Here is a 15246-nt window from a genome sequence, read left to right as displayed (position 1 = left end):
CTATTTCTACCGGGCTCCTGACCATGAACAGACTGGCTTTACTGGCTGACATTTGCATTTTCTGGGTAATAGGTAGCCTCAAGGTGGTTCCTGAGCCAGCAATGTCCTTTCCTGAGCAGCTCTCTGCAGGAAATTTCTTCTCTCCACAGCTGCTGCTTGTATGTGTGTGTGTTGAGGTCATGTTTTCCCTTATGATAAACTGTTTATCACAGTTTTACTCAAGTAGCCTATCTACACTGACAGTGATGATACACACTTTGACAATTAACTGGCTCACTCCAAGCCTGATAAAGCTTGCAAAACAAAGTGAAGCCGGTGATTCATGTGTCACAGAAAACCTGCAGTTGATCCTCAAATTTGTGAAGTAACAATGAAGTTCACGCGTGTTATCTTGTGCAACACTGTCACCCATAGTTGTCACTGCGATAATAAGTTTCCCTTAATTGTCCTGTGGAAACTCCTTACGTCACATCCTGTCAACTGTCACTTCCGGATGCGGTGAAACGGGAGACGGGGGAAAATACCGCACGTAAATGGATTAATTTAAATGACAGTCCCTATCCACAAAGTCCACGGGAACCTCAGTGCAGTGCAGTATGGATCCAGCGAGTCAAAACCACGTTTTTGAGACTGTTTCTTGATTCTGTCGTGTGTCGGCGTCCGCCAGTCGCCTTTGTTTTTATTGAGCAACCGTGTTTCAGTGTTTTTGCTAGCTTAAGCCTGTGGAGTTAATGTTGCTGTAACGTTAGCTCGTCAACGCAGACACAACTACCTCTCTGGTCAAAATATAACTCTAATACTAACGTTACTCTTATTTTGTCAGTCATTCCCAATGTTGGCTACACTGTTGAGTTTATTTAAGTGCAGCTGAGAAGTCCTCGGAGTTTGTTTTGGTTGGTTTCAGGCTCGCAGAGGGCAGCGACTAGTCCCTGTCAACACGGCCGAGGAAGGGACAGATCTACATCTCTCCAGGAAGGAATTTGGAGGAACCTGAAATCATGTCTGAACTGGTTTACTGAAGTGGCAAAATGGATTTGAGATGGACTTCAGCAACAGCACAGAAAACAATCCACGCACTTTATAAATAACACTTCGCTGACAGCCAGCGGGCTTCACTTTAGCCTACTTTTGCTTTCCCTTTTTTTTTTTTTCCTTCTTTTTTTTTGCTGACAGGGCATTTGTGCTAACTGACAGCATCCTGGCTTTTTATGTGGCTAGCTGTTTGAAGTAAAAGAGGTGTTTTTGTTCTGTTTTATTTTTAAAGTGACCTGTTTTTCTCCCCGGAATAAGCTCTTCAACTCAACAGGTTGGTCTACTGTTGTTTTCATCTGCACTGATGCCTTCAGGGATGCTACGTTGCTAATGCGCTTTTTGTCTGAGTAACAACTTCCATCCATACAAACATCTGTTTTCCATACCTGCTTGTTTCTGGTAAGAGTAACAGGGGACTGGGACCTATCCCAGCATGCAGTGGGCAGTCATTCATGATTTTATATCTAAATTCCAAACTTCATGTCCTTTAGTTTGGACTTTTCCACAGTGAGACACAGCATGCCTGTTCATCACATTGTCATGAGAATGGCATGGCTTTAACACTGGGATCGATGTGGAATCATCAGCACAGTGATCCTCTTGTCCTCTTCCTCCACAGTGAAGGATGAATGGCCTCTCTCTCAGTGAGCTCTGCTGCCTGTTCTGCTGCCCTCCCTGTCCCAGCCGAATCGCAGCCAAGCTCGCCTTCCTGCCCCCTGAGCCCACATATGCTCTCTTGCCAGAGCTAGAGGCAGGCCCCACTGCGCCGGGGGCAACAGGGACATCGGGCCTGCGTGCGCGGAGTGGTGCGGCGGTTGCGGGTAGTGGAGGGACTGCAACTGTGGAGGGGAGGTGGAAGCTCCACCTGACGGAGCGAGCAGAGTTTCAGTACTCGCAGAGAGAGCTGGACACCACCGAGGTGTTCCTGACTCGCTCCAGTCGAGGGAACAGAATCGGTTGCATGTACATTCGCTGTGCCCCTAACGCCAGGTGGGTCATTTGGAAGGTTTGCCTGTTTCTTAGGCTGATTTTGGATTTTTTTGACATATACTAATAAACTGATTGTTCAGTGCATTTTCTAATACAGCATGCTTACTTTTTTCTATTTCTCCCTTATGTTAGTGTGTCACATTTCCTCAAAACTTCCCCACACCCTACTCTCTCGTCTTCTCTGTGTTGTGCCTGTCTATTTTCTGCTCAGTTGCCAGGTCTACTTCCTGGACATGTCTCCCTGTTGAATCAGCTGTCTCAAAGTTGTTCTCTTCCTGCTTTTTCATGTATCATTGTCATCTGTTTTGAGGATCTCTTTCCTTTTACAAAACACACTCTCATTCTGTCTTTCAAGAGTGTTTTTTTTCCTTTATGTTTGTGCCTCTTAGTTTTGCAGGAATTGGTAGACATGTTATGACTGGTAATCATCTAATTTGGCCTAAGATTAAGCTTTATTTTATCTACAAAGAGGCAAAATAATTTAGAGTCAGTTTGGTCTTTATCCCACTGCACTGCACTGCTGCTGATTAATTTACCAAATCAATTAAAAAGAAATGGACAGGCTTGTGTTACAGTCTGTCTGTCTTGTATTCATGTCTATATTGTATTACACAAGAATGACTTCAAACCAGACCTGATATGCCACACTCTTGAGTTGAAAGCCCCAGAGCAAAACCTTGGCCTAATGGGTTCATAAACAAAACCACAGAGGCAGAAACTCAAACAATCTCTGTGTAGAAAAAGTATCAGATTGCTCTGCAGAGAACATGCATTCATAAATAAATGGCAAGGCTATAATACCGAGGGTTTATCATGGATACCCTGCTACTCAGGATGTCTAGAACTAAGAGTCATTCAACATGGCACCATCTTCGTAAAACTTGGCACGCTTTTAGGGAAGTAAACCGTATCTGTCTTGACAACTGGTTGCTTACAATTAGATTCAGTGCTGTGATAGTTGCCACATCTGACTAATGGATGGAGTAAATGTCTTGAATTCACTTCTGTTCACCCTCGGTTTTTAACTGAAGATAAACGCACTTTATAAACACAAGTTGCCCCTAATCACATCTGTGACGCCTTATCATTAGGCTTCACTTCAAATCAAAACAGGATTTTCAGCATTCATACGCATCATATGGCATCTCCTCAGATCATATGGCAAATTCTCAAGAAAATATGTTCCGTGTTTCTAAAGTGATCCTGTCTAGTCACCCTGCATCAAAAATTGTCAGGCACATAGCTAAAATATTTTGTGGGCACATGTATGTCTATTAGCAGACCAAACATACATATTACTGTGACGAATGACGCCTATAACCAAATGAAAAGCTACATCTTAGTAGTGTACATGATCTAAAATGTGGCAGTGATTAAGGTTAAAGATAATAAGCATCCAGATACATAAATTAAAAGGCTGTGTGCTGTATTACCAACTGTGTAACTTAAGTAGTCATCAGAGATTGAAATCTTTGAATTTGTGTATGTATCTCTTTAACCCCTCTCCTCCGCCTGTCTCCCATCTCAGATTTACAGTGCTTTTTTCGCATGGTAACGCAGTCGACCTTGGCCAGATGAGCAGCTTCTACATCGGCCTCGGGAGTCGCATCAACTGCAACATCTTCTCCTACGATTACTCAGGCTACGGCGTTAGCAGTGGTAAGCCGTCTGAGAAGAACCTCTACGCAGACATTGATGCTGCTTGGCACGCCCTGCGAACACGGTACGCTGTGATAATCCTGGCCCTTGTTTGCTATTTAAGGGATCATTTATGATACAGTCATAAAGTGTTGTGACTGTGGCACTGGTGGCAGAGCGGGGAGCGAAGTAGAGAAAAGATCTTAAGAAGGGGCAAAGAAAGGTGGCTGGGATAGATGTGGGAAGGATAGAGTGCAGCAGAGCGGAGACAGATGCTGTGGGAAAGAAAGAGTGAGATGCATGGATGGAGAGAAGGGAGGCAGGGGGTAAATGTCTCTCAAGGACTTTGTGGTGTGATAAAGTGTCTCATTAGTTCAAAAGCGGAGCTGCCTCATTGCAGCTGTTGCCCTTGGGAAGACATGACACTACAGAGCATTAACTGGGTTTGTTGAAGGTGAATTTTAGTTTAGTTTAGTACGTAGCTGTCATTCTTCCCTCTGCAATTACAGCATATCTGCTGTAAATGTTTTTTGTGTCTGATGGATGTTCTCAATATCCTCCCCCACAAGATGAATCTATTTGTGAAGACATCACCGCTAACTGTTTTTCTCCAGAGATTAAATGGAAACTGTTTGCAACCGAAGCAACAGACTGAAGCTGACTCTTTTATCAAAAGAAATAAGTATTGTTACATTGTGCTGCTTCATGTTTTTGTCAGTACGATACTTAGCATACTACAGAGAACTACTTTGGTTTAGCAAATAAGTTTGTCTCTTTGTCTTTGCTAATGCTGTTGCTTGTTTTAACCAGGTATGGCATTAGTCCAGAGAACATTATCCTGTATGGACAGAGCATTGGCACAGTACCCACTGTAGACCTGGCGTCACGGTATGAGTGTGCTGCTGTGGTGCTTCACTCCCCGCTTACCTCTGGCATGAGAGTGGCGTTCCCCGACACGAAGAAAACCTATTGCTTTGATGCCTTCCCCAAGTGAGTGTCTGTTTTGTGATTATAAATTCTTTTTCTCAGCCACGCTGTCTCACAACCAGCCCCTCTCTCTTCCTCATGTATAAAGATGTCTGACACTCTCCCAGATTTCATTCTTAAGACAAATTCATGGACTAAATTCATGGACTCATTCAGCTTTGATTTAGCTTTTGATAGATGGCCCAAAAATTGGATTGTAGTCAATCTAATGTTTGACAACTGTGAGTTGGATTTGGCCATAATACCCAAACTTGTGCAAAAGAAATCTTCATAAATGAGGTGTTCTCTCCCTCCCTCTCTCTTTTTTCTCTCATAAAATCCTCAAATTAGGGTGTCATGTATACATGATACGCACACTAACACAGTATATTACACACACTGGCTGCCTGTTTGCATTTCTACGTAATTGCAGACATTCCAACAGAAGAGGATAATTGCAACTTGCAATTGTGAAAGTATTTCTTGTCCAAGACAAACAAATTCACTCTAACTCCTGTTCAATGTGATGACTTTTATGTGCTGTAGTTGAAGTTTCTGCCTTTCTTTAGTCAGCTTATGGCATCATTTTCAGCTGCACAGAAGCACATGTAAATCATACATGTGTCACCATCTGTACAGACTTGATTTTCTCCATTCACTTGTGATAATGTCAGATATAATTGCTGTCATTAAGTCACACCAACATTCACCAGACTTTCTTTAGGAAGTCTTCCTATTATTGTTTAATTAAGGCAGCTTCAGGGCAAATTTGTGTTATTTGAAATTTGACTCTATCAGAAAGATTAAATATTGTCAAAATGTGATAGTCAGATCATTATTATTCCTAACACAAAGTTTTACAGGTAGATGGGTGTATTTTTTTAGTACTTTAGTGAGGTACTGGGTTGTCTGTCTACCTATAATGTTTGTACAAATGCTGCTATTGTGTGTTGTCTGTCTGTGTTTTTAAATGTTGATGTGGAAAAAGTGCACTTTTGCCCAAGACAAATTTCCCCTTGTGGGACAATAAGGTATATCTCATCTCATCTCATCTCATCTCATACTTGGCAAACTTGTGTATGTAGTATTTACATACAATTACAACCCCCTGCCTAAGATTTGATAGCATATATTTATGTGTATAATTGTAACTGAGGTGTCCTCTGTAATGTGTTGCTGTTGTTTGTGTCTTTAAATCCTGGCTCCAAAATAATCCACTGGCGGTACAATAAAGACTGATACTATCATTAGTGAAGGACCGTCGCTCTTGTACTTCTTGTTGCTTTAGTCTCAGTAGCACACTTTGGCAAAGTGTGTGGCAGCTGATGCCAGCCTAAACACGGAGTCTGGTCCCAGACAGTACCAGTGGGTGAGGAGAGGAGTTGGTAGGGACGAGGGAATGCCTCACTGTGTGTAGTGAGCTGTGAGAAAGCCTCCAGTGTTCTCCTGCTCTGCTCGGAGTGGGCGCACTAGCCTTCTATCCAGCTGGCTTTCCCTATGTCTCCGTGGCTCTCTGTCTCTCTCTCTCTCTCTTGTTTCCCCCTCTCTGCATGGCAGCAGTCATTTTCTGTTTATCTGTAAATCAGTCTATATTCAGCGTACTTGCAAGAGACTTGGAATGACTCACCATTTTAAGGATTATCAGTGGTGCACTAAACTTAAATGTCACCAGTATTTTTCTCAGAACAAGTGTCAGTTTGTTTGTTGTTGTTTTTAAATGGGCATCTCCTTCCAAGAACTTCCAGTACTCACTTTTGTTTACTGTCGCCAAAGCTTGTGAGGAGGTGGAAGACTGTGGTGATCTTTGCCCTGTGCTTTCAAAGCCGTTGAAAGGCGACCTAGAAGATACAGTTATCAAGATGTCGCTGCTTTGATATCTTGCTGCTTGTTTTAAGATTTTACCACTGTTAAACATCTCTTACCTCCTCTGTTCTCTCTCTCTCTCTCTGAATAAGGAAGATTTTTGCTCTCATTGAGACTGACCTGGATCAAACATTGAGTCATTTACAATTTTCGATTCACCATTTTAATCATTTATAAAGTAAAAGTCCCAAACATATCCATCTTAGTTTTGCCTACTTTTCTTCTTTCAAAATCATTATAGAATTAATGCTTTGATGTTTTTTTTTGACTCCTGGTCAGATTAGGGACACAATATGAAGTCATCTCTTTGTGCTCTATTAACTTCTAAATTAGCATTTCACATTACACTGACACTTCACATGACACTTTATTGCAGGAATCACCAATTATTGGACTTTGTCCAGGTCCAGACCCAGTAATGGTTTCGCCTGGGCCACAAAACAGTTAGCAAACCTTTTATAGTGTTGTGTTTGGTGCAGCTACTGTATCTCCATGTTTTCTCCAGTCCTGTGGTACAATCAATAGTGATGCTATCATTAGTGAGGATTAATTAGGATGCTATTTGTAGTATCCTAATCACTAATGACCATTAGTAGCTGGATATTTTAATCACTCAACAATCTCTGCCAGTCAAAGCGATTGTACTTGTTTTCAGTGAGAGAGAGAAGAAAATGTTGGAGAAAAAGAAAAATTGCAAAGATGTGTTAAAGATAGATTTGCATTTGTTCAAAATAATCTTTTTGTTTTTCATCCAGTAAAACTGTTCTGTTTTTGTTTTGCCTAATGTTACCACAGTTTTGCCACAGGCACTTGATGTTCCTGGTAGATTACCGATAAATGCCCAGGAAAACACCCAGTCTTGTTAACATGAAGACTGAAGTGAACAGTATTTTGATTTTGATTTTTATTTTTGCTGGAAACTAATTTTGATACTTTTATTTGTAAGGAGGCCTGCTTATTTTTTCTTACTTTTACAATGTCTAATGTGATTATAACTAGGAAAGGTAGGCCTATTTATTTTTGAATTGCACTTTATTATATTTCATAGTTATATACCCTCTATACTACATCCATATAAGCTGACAAATCTCAAGAAAAGTGAGATATGATGGCTTGGACCTTGACAGGGAAAGACCTTTGAGTAGCTGGCCCTCCTAAAAACCTCCTGAACGCCGCGGCTTCACAGAATAGTTTGGATAAGTAAAGTATAGCTGGTTTACTATCACTACGCTCTGACCTGTTTTCTTCCTTTATGCCCCATCTTTCCCTCCCAGCATTGAAAAGGTGTCCAAAATCACATCTCCAGTGCTGATCATCCACGGGACAGAGGACGAGGTGATTGACTTCTCCCACGGCCTGGCCCTGTTCGAGCGCTGCCCCAAGGCCGTGGAGCCTTTGTGGGTGGAAGGAGCGGGACACAATGACATCGAACTGTACAGCCAGTATCTGGAGCGCCTGCGCCGCTTCATAGGACAGGAGCTGGCAGCACAACATGCCTGACCATCACACCTCACCACTAATTAATCATTATCATCTCTCCTGGCCTACGTCACGATACACCTCTCTCCGTCTAAGATGGGAATGACACCACCGGTTCCTCTCCTGTTCCACTTAAGTTTCGGTATTGTCTTTGGTCGTCCCAGCATCGTAGCAGCATCCCTGTTTTGGAGTTGGAATGGCAATGACACAAGTTAATAAAACTCAAAAAAGGAATGGACCTACTCCTCCTTCATTTTAGTGACATATAACACTGTTTCTGTTTTTTTTTCTTTTGTTTTGTTTTGTTTTGTTTGTGTTCTTCATATGTGTCACAACAGTAGCTCATGGCTGACACAGACACGGCAATCCTTGTGTCTCTCAGCAGTGGGAGTACTGTGCAAGATCGCTACATTATCCAGGCCTAGGTTTTCTACCTCTAGCCTGTTTTTATGTCCCTTTATCTTTAAACCTGCCCATCAAGAGGTCCTCTTGCTTATTTCCATTCCACTTTTCAGGGCAATTCTCTCAATTTCCGAAGTGATTAAAAAAATCTTCACTTCAGATACTTCTTTACTGATTCTTTTTCAGATACCTCCTCACATAGTCAGGCTTTTGACAAGTAACTGAGACTAAATTTTCTCATTGTGACGATGGAACATAGTTTCACCTGATTGGAATTCATCCCCACCCTGCGACAGTCTAACATATGAGCAGATGTTTTGTTCCAATACTGCACTATTGTTCCCTCTTTTATTTGTTTACAGAAAATGAGTTTTAACGGCTCCATCAGAGAGCGCAGTAATGAGCTGTTAGGAGGCACTGATATTTTGGCATTTGAAATTGGACGGGTGGATGATGCGTGGCATTTTGTCATTTATCATCCCAAATGATAACGTTATTCAGCCACAGCTACGTGCCCTACTGTCAGGTAAAACTGAGTTGTGATTGACAGCACACAGGCTGGGTGTGATTGCAGAATTTTCTCTGTCCCGAGTCTGTTCTGTCTCTCACGTTCTGGTTTACAGTCTTTAAAACAACTGCTTGTAATATTTGTCCATGTCTATGCATAGTTTGCTGCATTGACCAAGAACTGCCGGATGATGATCAGGCTTCATTTGAATCTAAAAAGCGATCAGAGCAAGAAGTCCTTCACAATTATGAAGTATTTGTACTTGTTTTTATCGCTAGCTTCTTTGTAACACTTTGAAATCAGGTTCAGTGTTGATTTTGCTGCACAGCGGTGAGTAACAGAGTGATGTATCGTGGAGTATCTTTATAGCTGCCGTCTAATTTGTGACAGTTGAAAACTCTAGCTCGATCATGTTGTATTGCACTTGTGATTTACTGCTATTTTGGCTCCGATCATTTGGGGAAATATCACTTTAATCAGTATAATTTGTCCTGTTCTGCTGTAGTTACAGGCTACATTTTCTGTACCAATATTGTGATCAGTACACAAAATGGACTGATACAAAGCTATGCCACTGGGCTGCAATATTTGTCTTATTATGAGCAGGCAAATGAGATAAATCCCAAGTCATTTCTATTTGTTGCACATTGAGACAAACTCCGTAGTTTTTGGCTAACCACCATGACAATATTACCCAGCCTCTCTGACTATTCCTAGTTACCAGTTGATGAAAAAAACACTGCTCTACCAACCAGACATGATGAGCGGGAAGATTGAGACTGAAGAGTTGGGATTTTCAGACTTACTTTGTATATATGAACCAAAGTCTAACAATTTTTTTAGTGTTTTACCCAGTGCACCTGCTGTTTATATTGATATCTTGAGAACCAAAGACAAAAAAATGTTTGAATTTAAGATCTTTGACTGACTTTTATTTATCTAGCCGGTTGGTCTGATGTCTTTCCACTATATATTTGAACACAACATTAAATTTGTCAGATTGCTCCCAAAATTCATTTTGAGACCAATTAGGCAAATATTTTACTCTATCATGTCTGCTTTCACATTTACAGGAAGAGTTTGAATAGCATAAATAAACTTGTTTGTGGGCTTTTTTTTCTCAAAGGGACTAAACTCACACTTGATTGTGTTTACCCCCTATTGCGATGCTCATTTGTGAGGGAATATAAGCAATACAGCAAAGCAGTGTGTTGAGGAATGCTGAGAATAACTTGAGTTGGAAAACAAACAACTGTGACAGCAGACACATGAAAAGCTTTTGTTTAAAAAATGTCTTTTTGAAATGTATGGCTCTCTCTGGGTTTTATTTTGTGGTCAGGTTTGGGGTAACCTTTTTTTTGCGTGTTGCGTGGCATATCTTGTTATCTGTTGTTTATTATCTACTTATTTTTAGTATCAAAGATTTTGTCTTTTTCCAAGAATTTATAGAGAGAATAGAAGGTAATTAAGACATAATCACACATTGATAATAAATATGGTTCTCTCCCTCTTTTTAAAGCTCTTTTCTCCATCTCATTATCTTTATTTGTGCTTTCTGCAAAACAACTGCCAGCTCACAAGCAGTCGAGGTTAAGTGGGTCCCATTCAGTCCCCGATTTTCCACTCAACACAGCTCTGGCACCCGGTGAATACAGATCTGCTTTAGTGAATGGCCTGGCCTGACAGGGCTGGGTTAGGTAGATCCTAATGGCGAGCGGGTGACCGTGACAAAGGCTCGGGCCGTTAATTGGCTGATGTGTGCCCAAGGACTTGAATGAGTCTTTGATTGGCTTTTTTTTTCTGTGGAGTTGGGGTGAGAGGGCAGCAGATGGACCTGGTTATTATCTGTGCCAAGACACGTTGAAATGATCTGTTTTAATTATGCCAGTACAAGGCCCTTAGTCTGTCCCAGCCTCCCCTCGCTGTCTGCCACCATGTAGAGTTGTAGGGAAACACTGACAGATGGATCTTAAGCTTCTGCTCACCCTCCCCCTGAACACACACTCACTCGCATGCAAACACACACATCCCATCTCTTTGTCAATGGACTACATAAACAGTCTGGTGTCCCACTCAGATGCTCTTACGGATTAAGTTAGATGTAATAACACCCCCCCCCACCCGCCTCGCCCCTTCCTGCATAAGGCACAAGTTAGTGCAGCCTGACCTACTGTGCCAAACACAACCACCATACACACACATACACACCATCTGAAACAGAAATACACACTGGCCTGTGTCAGAGCCCTGAGTGTAAACTAGGTCTTGGCAACAATAGACCACAAAGATTAACTCATTTTTTTCTGACAACTATAATAGTGGTGGGACCTGTATGCCGCACCTTCATCAGAAGTAAATGGATAAAGTGAACATATGGGCAGTATATCACTTGGCAGAGCAAATGTAAGTCATTAATAGTCGAGGCCTTTCTGGTGCCTGTAACCCACACGGTAGAGGATGACTGAAACATGATGGGAAAGGAAGCAACGTGCTGACTTGCAGTAACGTCGGGCTGCTCCCTGGTTGGATGTCGTCACTGCGTCCACCGGGGGCGTGAATTTATTTCACCTGTTTCCACGGAGCAGTGACCCGAGCACGACACGAGGCTTGAGATGAGACAAGACTTGCATGTAAACGTTTTCTAGTCCTCAAAGCCAACGTTTGGGTTGTTTTTACGCAAGGTATATCCATCGCGTAAAGTAGTTTTAGCCCTACTTCTTTCCATTCGGGATGGCAACATTTGCGCACACGGACTACTTCGCCGCAGAGTGTTTGGTGTCTATTTCCACAGGACCCGTGTTTCATTGTCCTGCAGCCGGGATTCCTAATCTAGCAGGGGCCTCACAGAGCCACCCCCACGCCTCGGTGGAGGACAGGCAGGTTTTGGACATGCTGAAAGAGGGGGTGTTTGGATCGGTGTCCGGCAGCAGCAGCAGCAGTAGCAGCAGTAGCTGTATGAACTCAGGAGGCGCAGACGGCAGGTCGTTTTGGGAAAGTTCTTATCCCACCCTGTCCGACGCCACCTGCTCGGCGCCGGGCCAGCCTGCCGACACAGAGCGCCAGAGCTCAGCAGCTGTCAAAAGACACTGCTGCACATACAGAGACTGTAACAGGACGTATGGGAAATCCTCTCACCTGAAGGCGCATCTGAGGACGCACACAGGTAGTGAGGGTGGCAAGTGTGTGAGAGAGGGAGAGGGTGGATGGGATAGGGACAAGCTGATCTGTGGCCTGCCCGACCCATATATCGGCTGGCCGATCGATATAACCGGCCGATATTTGCTCATCACAACTATGTTTAGAGCAGCATTATGTTGGTCAGTCCCCCCAAAGAGTACATATTGCAGTAATCAAATGATGAGCAACTTTTGTTATTCCTCGTGTAAAAATTCAACCAAAATAGTGTTACTGGAAGTTTATATATATATAAATATATATATAAATATAAATATATATATATATATATATATATATATATATATATAATTTTTTTATTCCCAAATAGCTATCTGTATATGCCCCCCAAAATCTGTTTGCCAAAATCTGTCTGTTATTCGTAGCCAGTTAACAGGTAAGGCTACAGCACCAATGAGGTCTACTGTAAATGAGGAAGTCATAAAGTCTGCCTATTTGACTAACAAAACTGTCAACACGCATGTTTATATCCAACTTTCTTTATAAGCAGCTCACACATGGGAAGAGAAATAAGCTGTTCTTATGCAGAAAAGACAATAAATTATCTTTGTAATGGGAAAATATAGAGCCCAAACACATCCTGTAAGTGTGTCTGCAGACCCACAGGGCAACAACAAAAAGCTACAAAGCCACAGAGATGTTAATTACTCCAGGAAATAGCACAACTTGTTTGTGTTGTTACGGATGGATGCTTCAGTTTACTGGCTTCTTTTGTTCCTGTCAGCACAGCCTCAGAATGAACATTCATAATGTTTAATAGTGCTGAAATGAAACATTTTGATTTTATTTTTCCCACATGGATGGAAGATGACAACTGCATTTAATGGCCAGAATTATGAGAATGTGGCTCTATAAATATATGGGAGTTATAGGGAGCACTGTTTACACCTGCAGTTACATAAGATTTGGACAAATAATGTAAAATCAACACTCTCTTTAGTCTAAAAAAAGTGAAGTTGTAGTAGAAGAGTGGAAATATATTTTGGTTGCCTGTATGCCTGACACTTGTTTAGGCTCAGCAATCACAGTATTCCTGAAACCTCATCTCTCTATCGCAGATATCAGAGAACCAATCATTAGACTAAAAATCTGATTCTGTCCTGACAAGAAACAGAAATTATCCTCTGATCTGTTGTTGTTGTTTTTATTTTTTTTATTTTTATTATTATTATTTTTTTGTCCCCCAGGTGAGAGGCCCTTCCCCTGCACCTGGCCCAGCTGTGAGAAGAGGTTTGCTCGCTCTGATGAACTGGCCCGCCACACCCGCACTCACACAGGAGAGAAGCGCTTTATTTGCCCCCTGTGTGAGAAACGCTTCATGCGGAGTGACCACTTGTTGAAACACGCTCGCCGCCACCCAGGCTTCCAGCCCAGCATGGTGAACCGCAAGGGGGACGGGCCTCACTGAAGGGTTTCACCTCGACAGACTCCCAGTGAAGGGTACCACTTTACAATAAGATTACCTTTATGAAGGGTTTATAAATGGATGATATGGATTATACTGGTTTCTTAGGTTATGAATTAGACTTAATAAATCGTTGATAAACAATCTAAACAAGTTATGACAGAGTTTTCATACATCGATATTGGCTCACTATTTGGCAAGATCAAGTAAAGTAAGCCAAGCAACTAGCAAGATCTGAGATTTAACAGAATAGATTGATCTTGCCAAATAGTGAGCCTGCACCCATGTCTGAAAACTGTTATAACTTGTTTATTAATGATTTATGAAGTGTTAAAAACCTACTTAATAACTTAATTATAAACCACTCATAAACACTTGATAAGGGTCGTCTTATTGTGAAGTGGTACCCAATGAAGTGCAGTGAAGTTTGGAAAAAGTCTTAGCTGTAGAGTTTGTGATGGCAGTAAATCTGAAGAGGAAAGGACTTTGTCTTACAGAAGGAGCATCATACACCAGCTACTTGTTTACAGAAACTATATCCTCAACAACTGGACACCTCACTGTGTTGCTACTGTGGCTCTATGCCATCAATAATAATGATCAGGGTACATTGTTATTATTGCTTCTGTATGCCTGATGAGTTTTGATACAATGGATTTATTAAATCTGCTGCTGTGTAGAATGTGGTGCTTGAATAATATCTTACACTACAGGATTTAGAGTGTATGGCATCTGTTTTATTTAACAAAATATGAAAACCTATTTATTAAGACCTTGTAATTGTCAAACAGCTGACAAAATTGCACTCTGTCAATTTTTCCCTTTTTTCTAAATTTGGTTTAACTGTGGCTGCTAATGACAAACTCAGTGAATTTCATATACTTATTATGGATAGGCAGAATTTCACTTGCTAATTGGCAACATTTCTGTTGTTTTCTCTGTGAAAACCAATTGTCTTGAATAAATTTATAATGCCTGTTATGTGTGGCTCAGCATTTGACATAAAGTCATGTCTTAAAAATGCAAGTTTGTCTTTGAATTCAGGGGAAATGGTTTGACCAGCGCGGTGAACATAGTTTCAGGAAAGGAAGGTCATGAGTGCTGCATTCAAGTCAGCAGAAATGTCCTCCACTCAGCAAAATGACTTGGGCTCTGTCCAGAACAACCTCGAGTCCTTTTAGCGACATTGTCAATCGTAACAGGACCGAGCATGTAGTCTATTAAAGAGCAAGGGCAAGAAGACTGATGCAGAGGATCCTGCATCCTGCATCCAGTCCATGCAGCCGCACTGCAGAAACTTTCAGCAAGTCATGTGATCTTATATTCAGTGTTAAAATCTTGGTTTTCTTAAAACAACTGAAAAGAATCTGCCAGTGGGATGAGATAATCCCTCTTGGTTCAATGCTAATCAACTTGTTTCCAGAATTTTCTTGGTGCTAGCTGGCCGATCTCCCTTGTTTCAACATATTTACACATGTAAACACTGCATGAGACTGAATAACATAAGATGGAAATTTTTTGTTTTTGCGGTGTGGTCATGAGTGTCAAGGGAGTAGCGGTTGGCTGATATGACTTTCAATGGCCAAGGCCAACATTTCAAGATCAGGGTGGCCAATGGTCAATATATAATGCCGATATCATATTTTTCATATATTTTTTTCTTGATATCTAATAAGATACAACAATTTAATAACTAATGAGACAAATTGCTGAACTTGAATGATGTGGCACAATGCTGCACTCTATCTGCAGTGCACTTATTTTAAAG

At 41.5% G+C, this 15246-nt stretch overlaps 2 protein-coding genes across 4 annotated transcripts; both read left to right on the top strand.

Moving 5' to 3' along the window:
- The first annotated feature begins 480 nt into the window (after nt 1-480).
- Nucleotides 481-10396, top strand: abhd17ab (abhydrolase domain containing 17A, depalmitoylase b). Of its 2 annotated transcripts, none has more exons than XM_030050566.1 (5): nt 481-1306; nt 1652-2022; nt 3551-3745; nt 4471-4650; nt 7764-10396. In XM_030050566.1, the coding sequence occupies exons 2-5, from the start codon at nt 1658-1660 to the stop codon at nt 7987-7989; spliced, it is 966 nt and encodes a 321-aa protein (XP_029906426.1). In that variant the 5' UTR covers nt 481-1306; nt 1652-1657; the 3' UTR covers nt 7990-10396. The 2 variants fall into 2 exon arrangements, with proteins under 2 accessions (XP_029906426.1, XP_029906427.1); XM_030050567.1 differs by lacking the exon at nt 481-1306 and adding an exon at nt 1387-1431.
- A 1000-nt stretch (nt 10397-11396) lies between these two features.
- LOC115357462 (Krueppel-like factor 16) lies at nt 11397-14459 on the top strand. 2 transcript variants are annotated; one of them, XM_030048913.1, is made up of 2 exons: nt 11397-11997; nt 13262-14459. In XM_030048913.1, exons 1-2 carry the CDS (start codon nt 11609-11611, stop codon nt 13479-13481), a joined length of 609 nt encoding a protein of 202 aa, XP_029904773.1. In that variant the 5' UTR covers nt 11397-11608; the 3' UTR covers nt 13482-14459. The 2 variants fall into 2 exon arrangements, with proteins under 2 accessions (XP_029904773.1, XP_029904771.1); XM_030048911.1 differs by having other exon boundaries at nt 11408-12041; nt 13261-14459.
- The last annotated feature ends 787 nt before the right edge of the window (nt 14460-15246 follow it).

Source organism: Myripristis murdjan, chromosome 4, assembly GCF_902150065.1.
Source record: "Myripristis murdjan chromosome 4, fMyrMur1.1, whole genome shotgun sequence".
NCBI classification, from domain to species: Eukaryota; Metazoa; Chordata; class Actinopteri; order Holocentriformes; family Holocentridae; genus Myripristis; species Myripristis murdjan.
Note: the sequence above shows the minus strand (reverse complement) of the source record. Positions and strands in the feature narration are given on the sequence as shown.

Excerpts from the sequence above, each read along its gene's own strand:
- abhd17ab (XM_030050566.1), top strand. The coding sequence starts at position 1,658 with ATGAATGGCCTCTCTCTCAGTGAGCTCTGCTGCCTGTTCTGCTGCCCT. Across the intron at positions 2,023-3,550 it reads CGCTGTGCCCCTAACGCCAG|ATTTACAGTGCTTTTTTCGC; the intron begins GTGGGTCATTTG and ends CTCCCATCTCAG. Across the intron at positions 4,651-7,763 it reads TGCTTTGATGCCTTCCCCAA|CATTGAAAAGGTGTCCAAAA; the intron begins GTGAGTGTCTGT and ends TTTCCCTCCCAG.
- LOC115357462 (XM_030048911.1), top strand. The coding sequence starts at position 11,609 with ATGGCAACATTTGCGCACACGGACTACTTCGCCGCAGAGTGTTTGGTG. Across the intron at positions 12,042-13,260 it reads GCATCTGAGGACGCACACAG|GTGAGAGGCCCTTCCCCTGC; the intron begins GTAGTGAGGGTG and ends TTTGTCCCCCAG.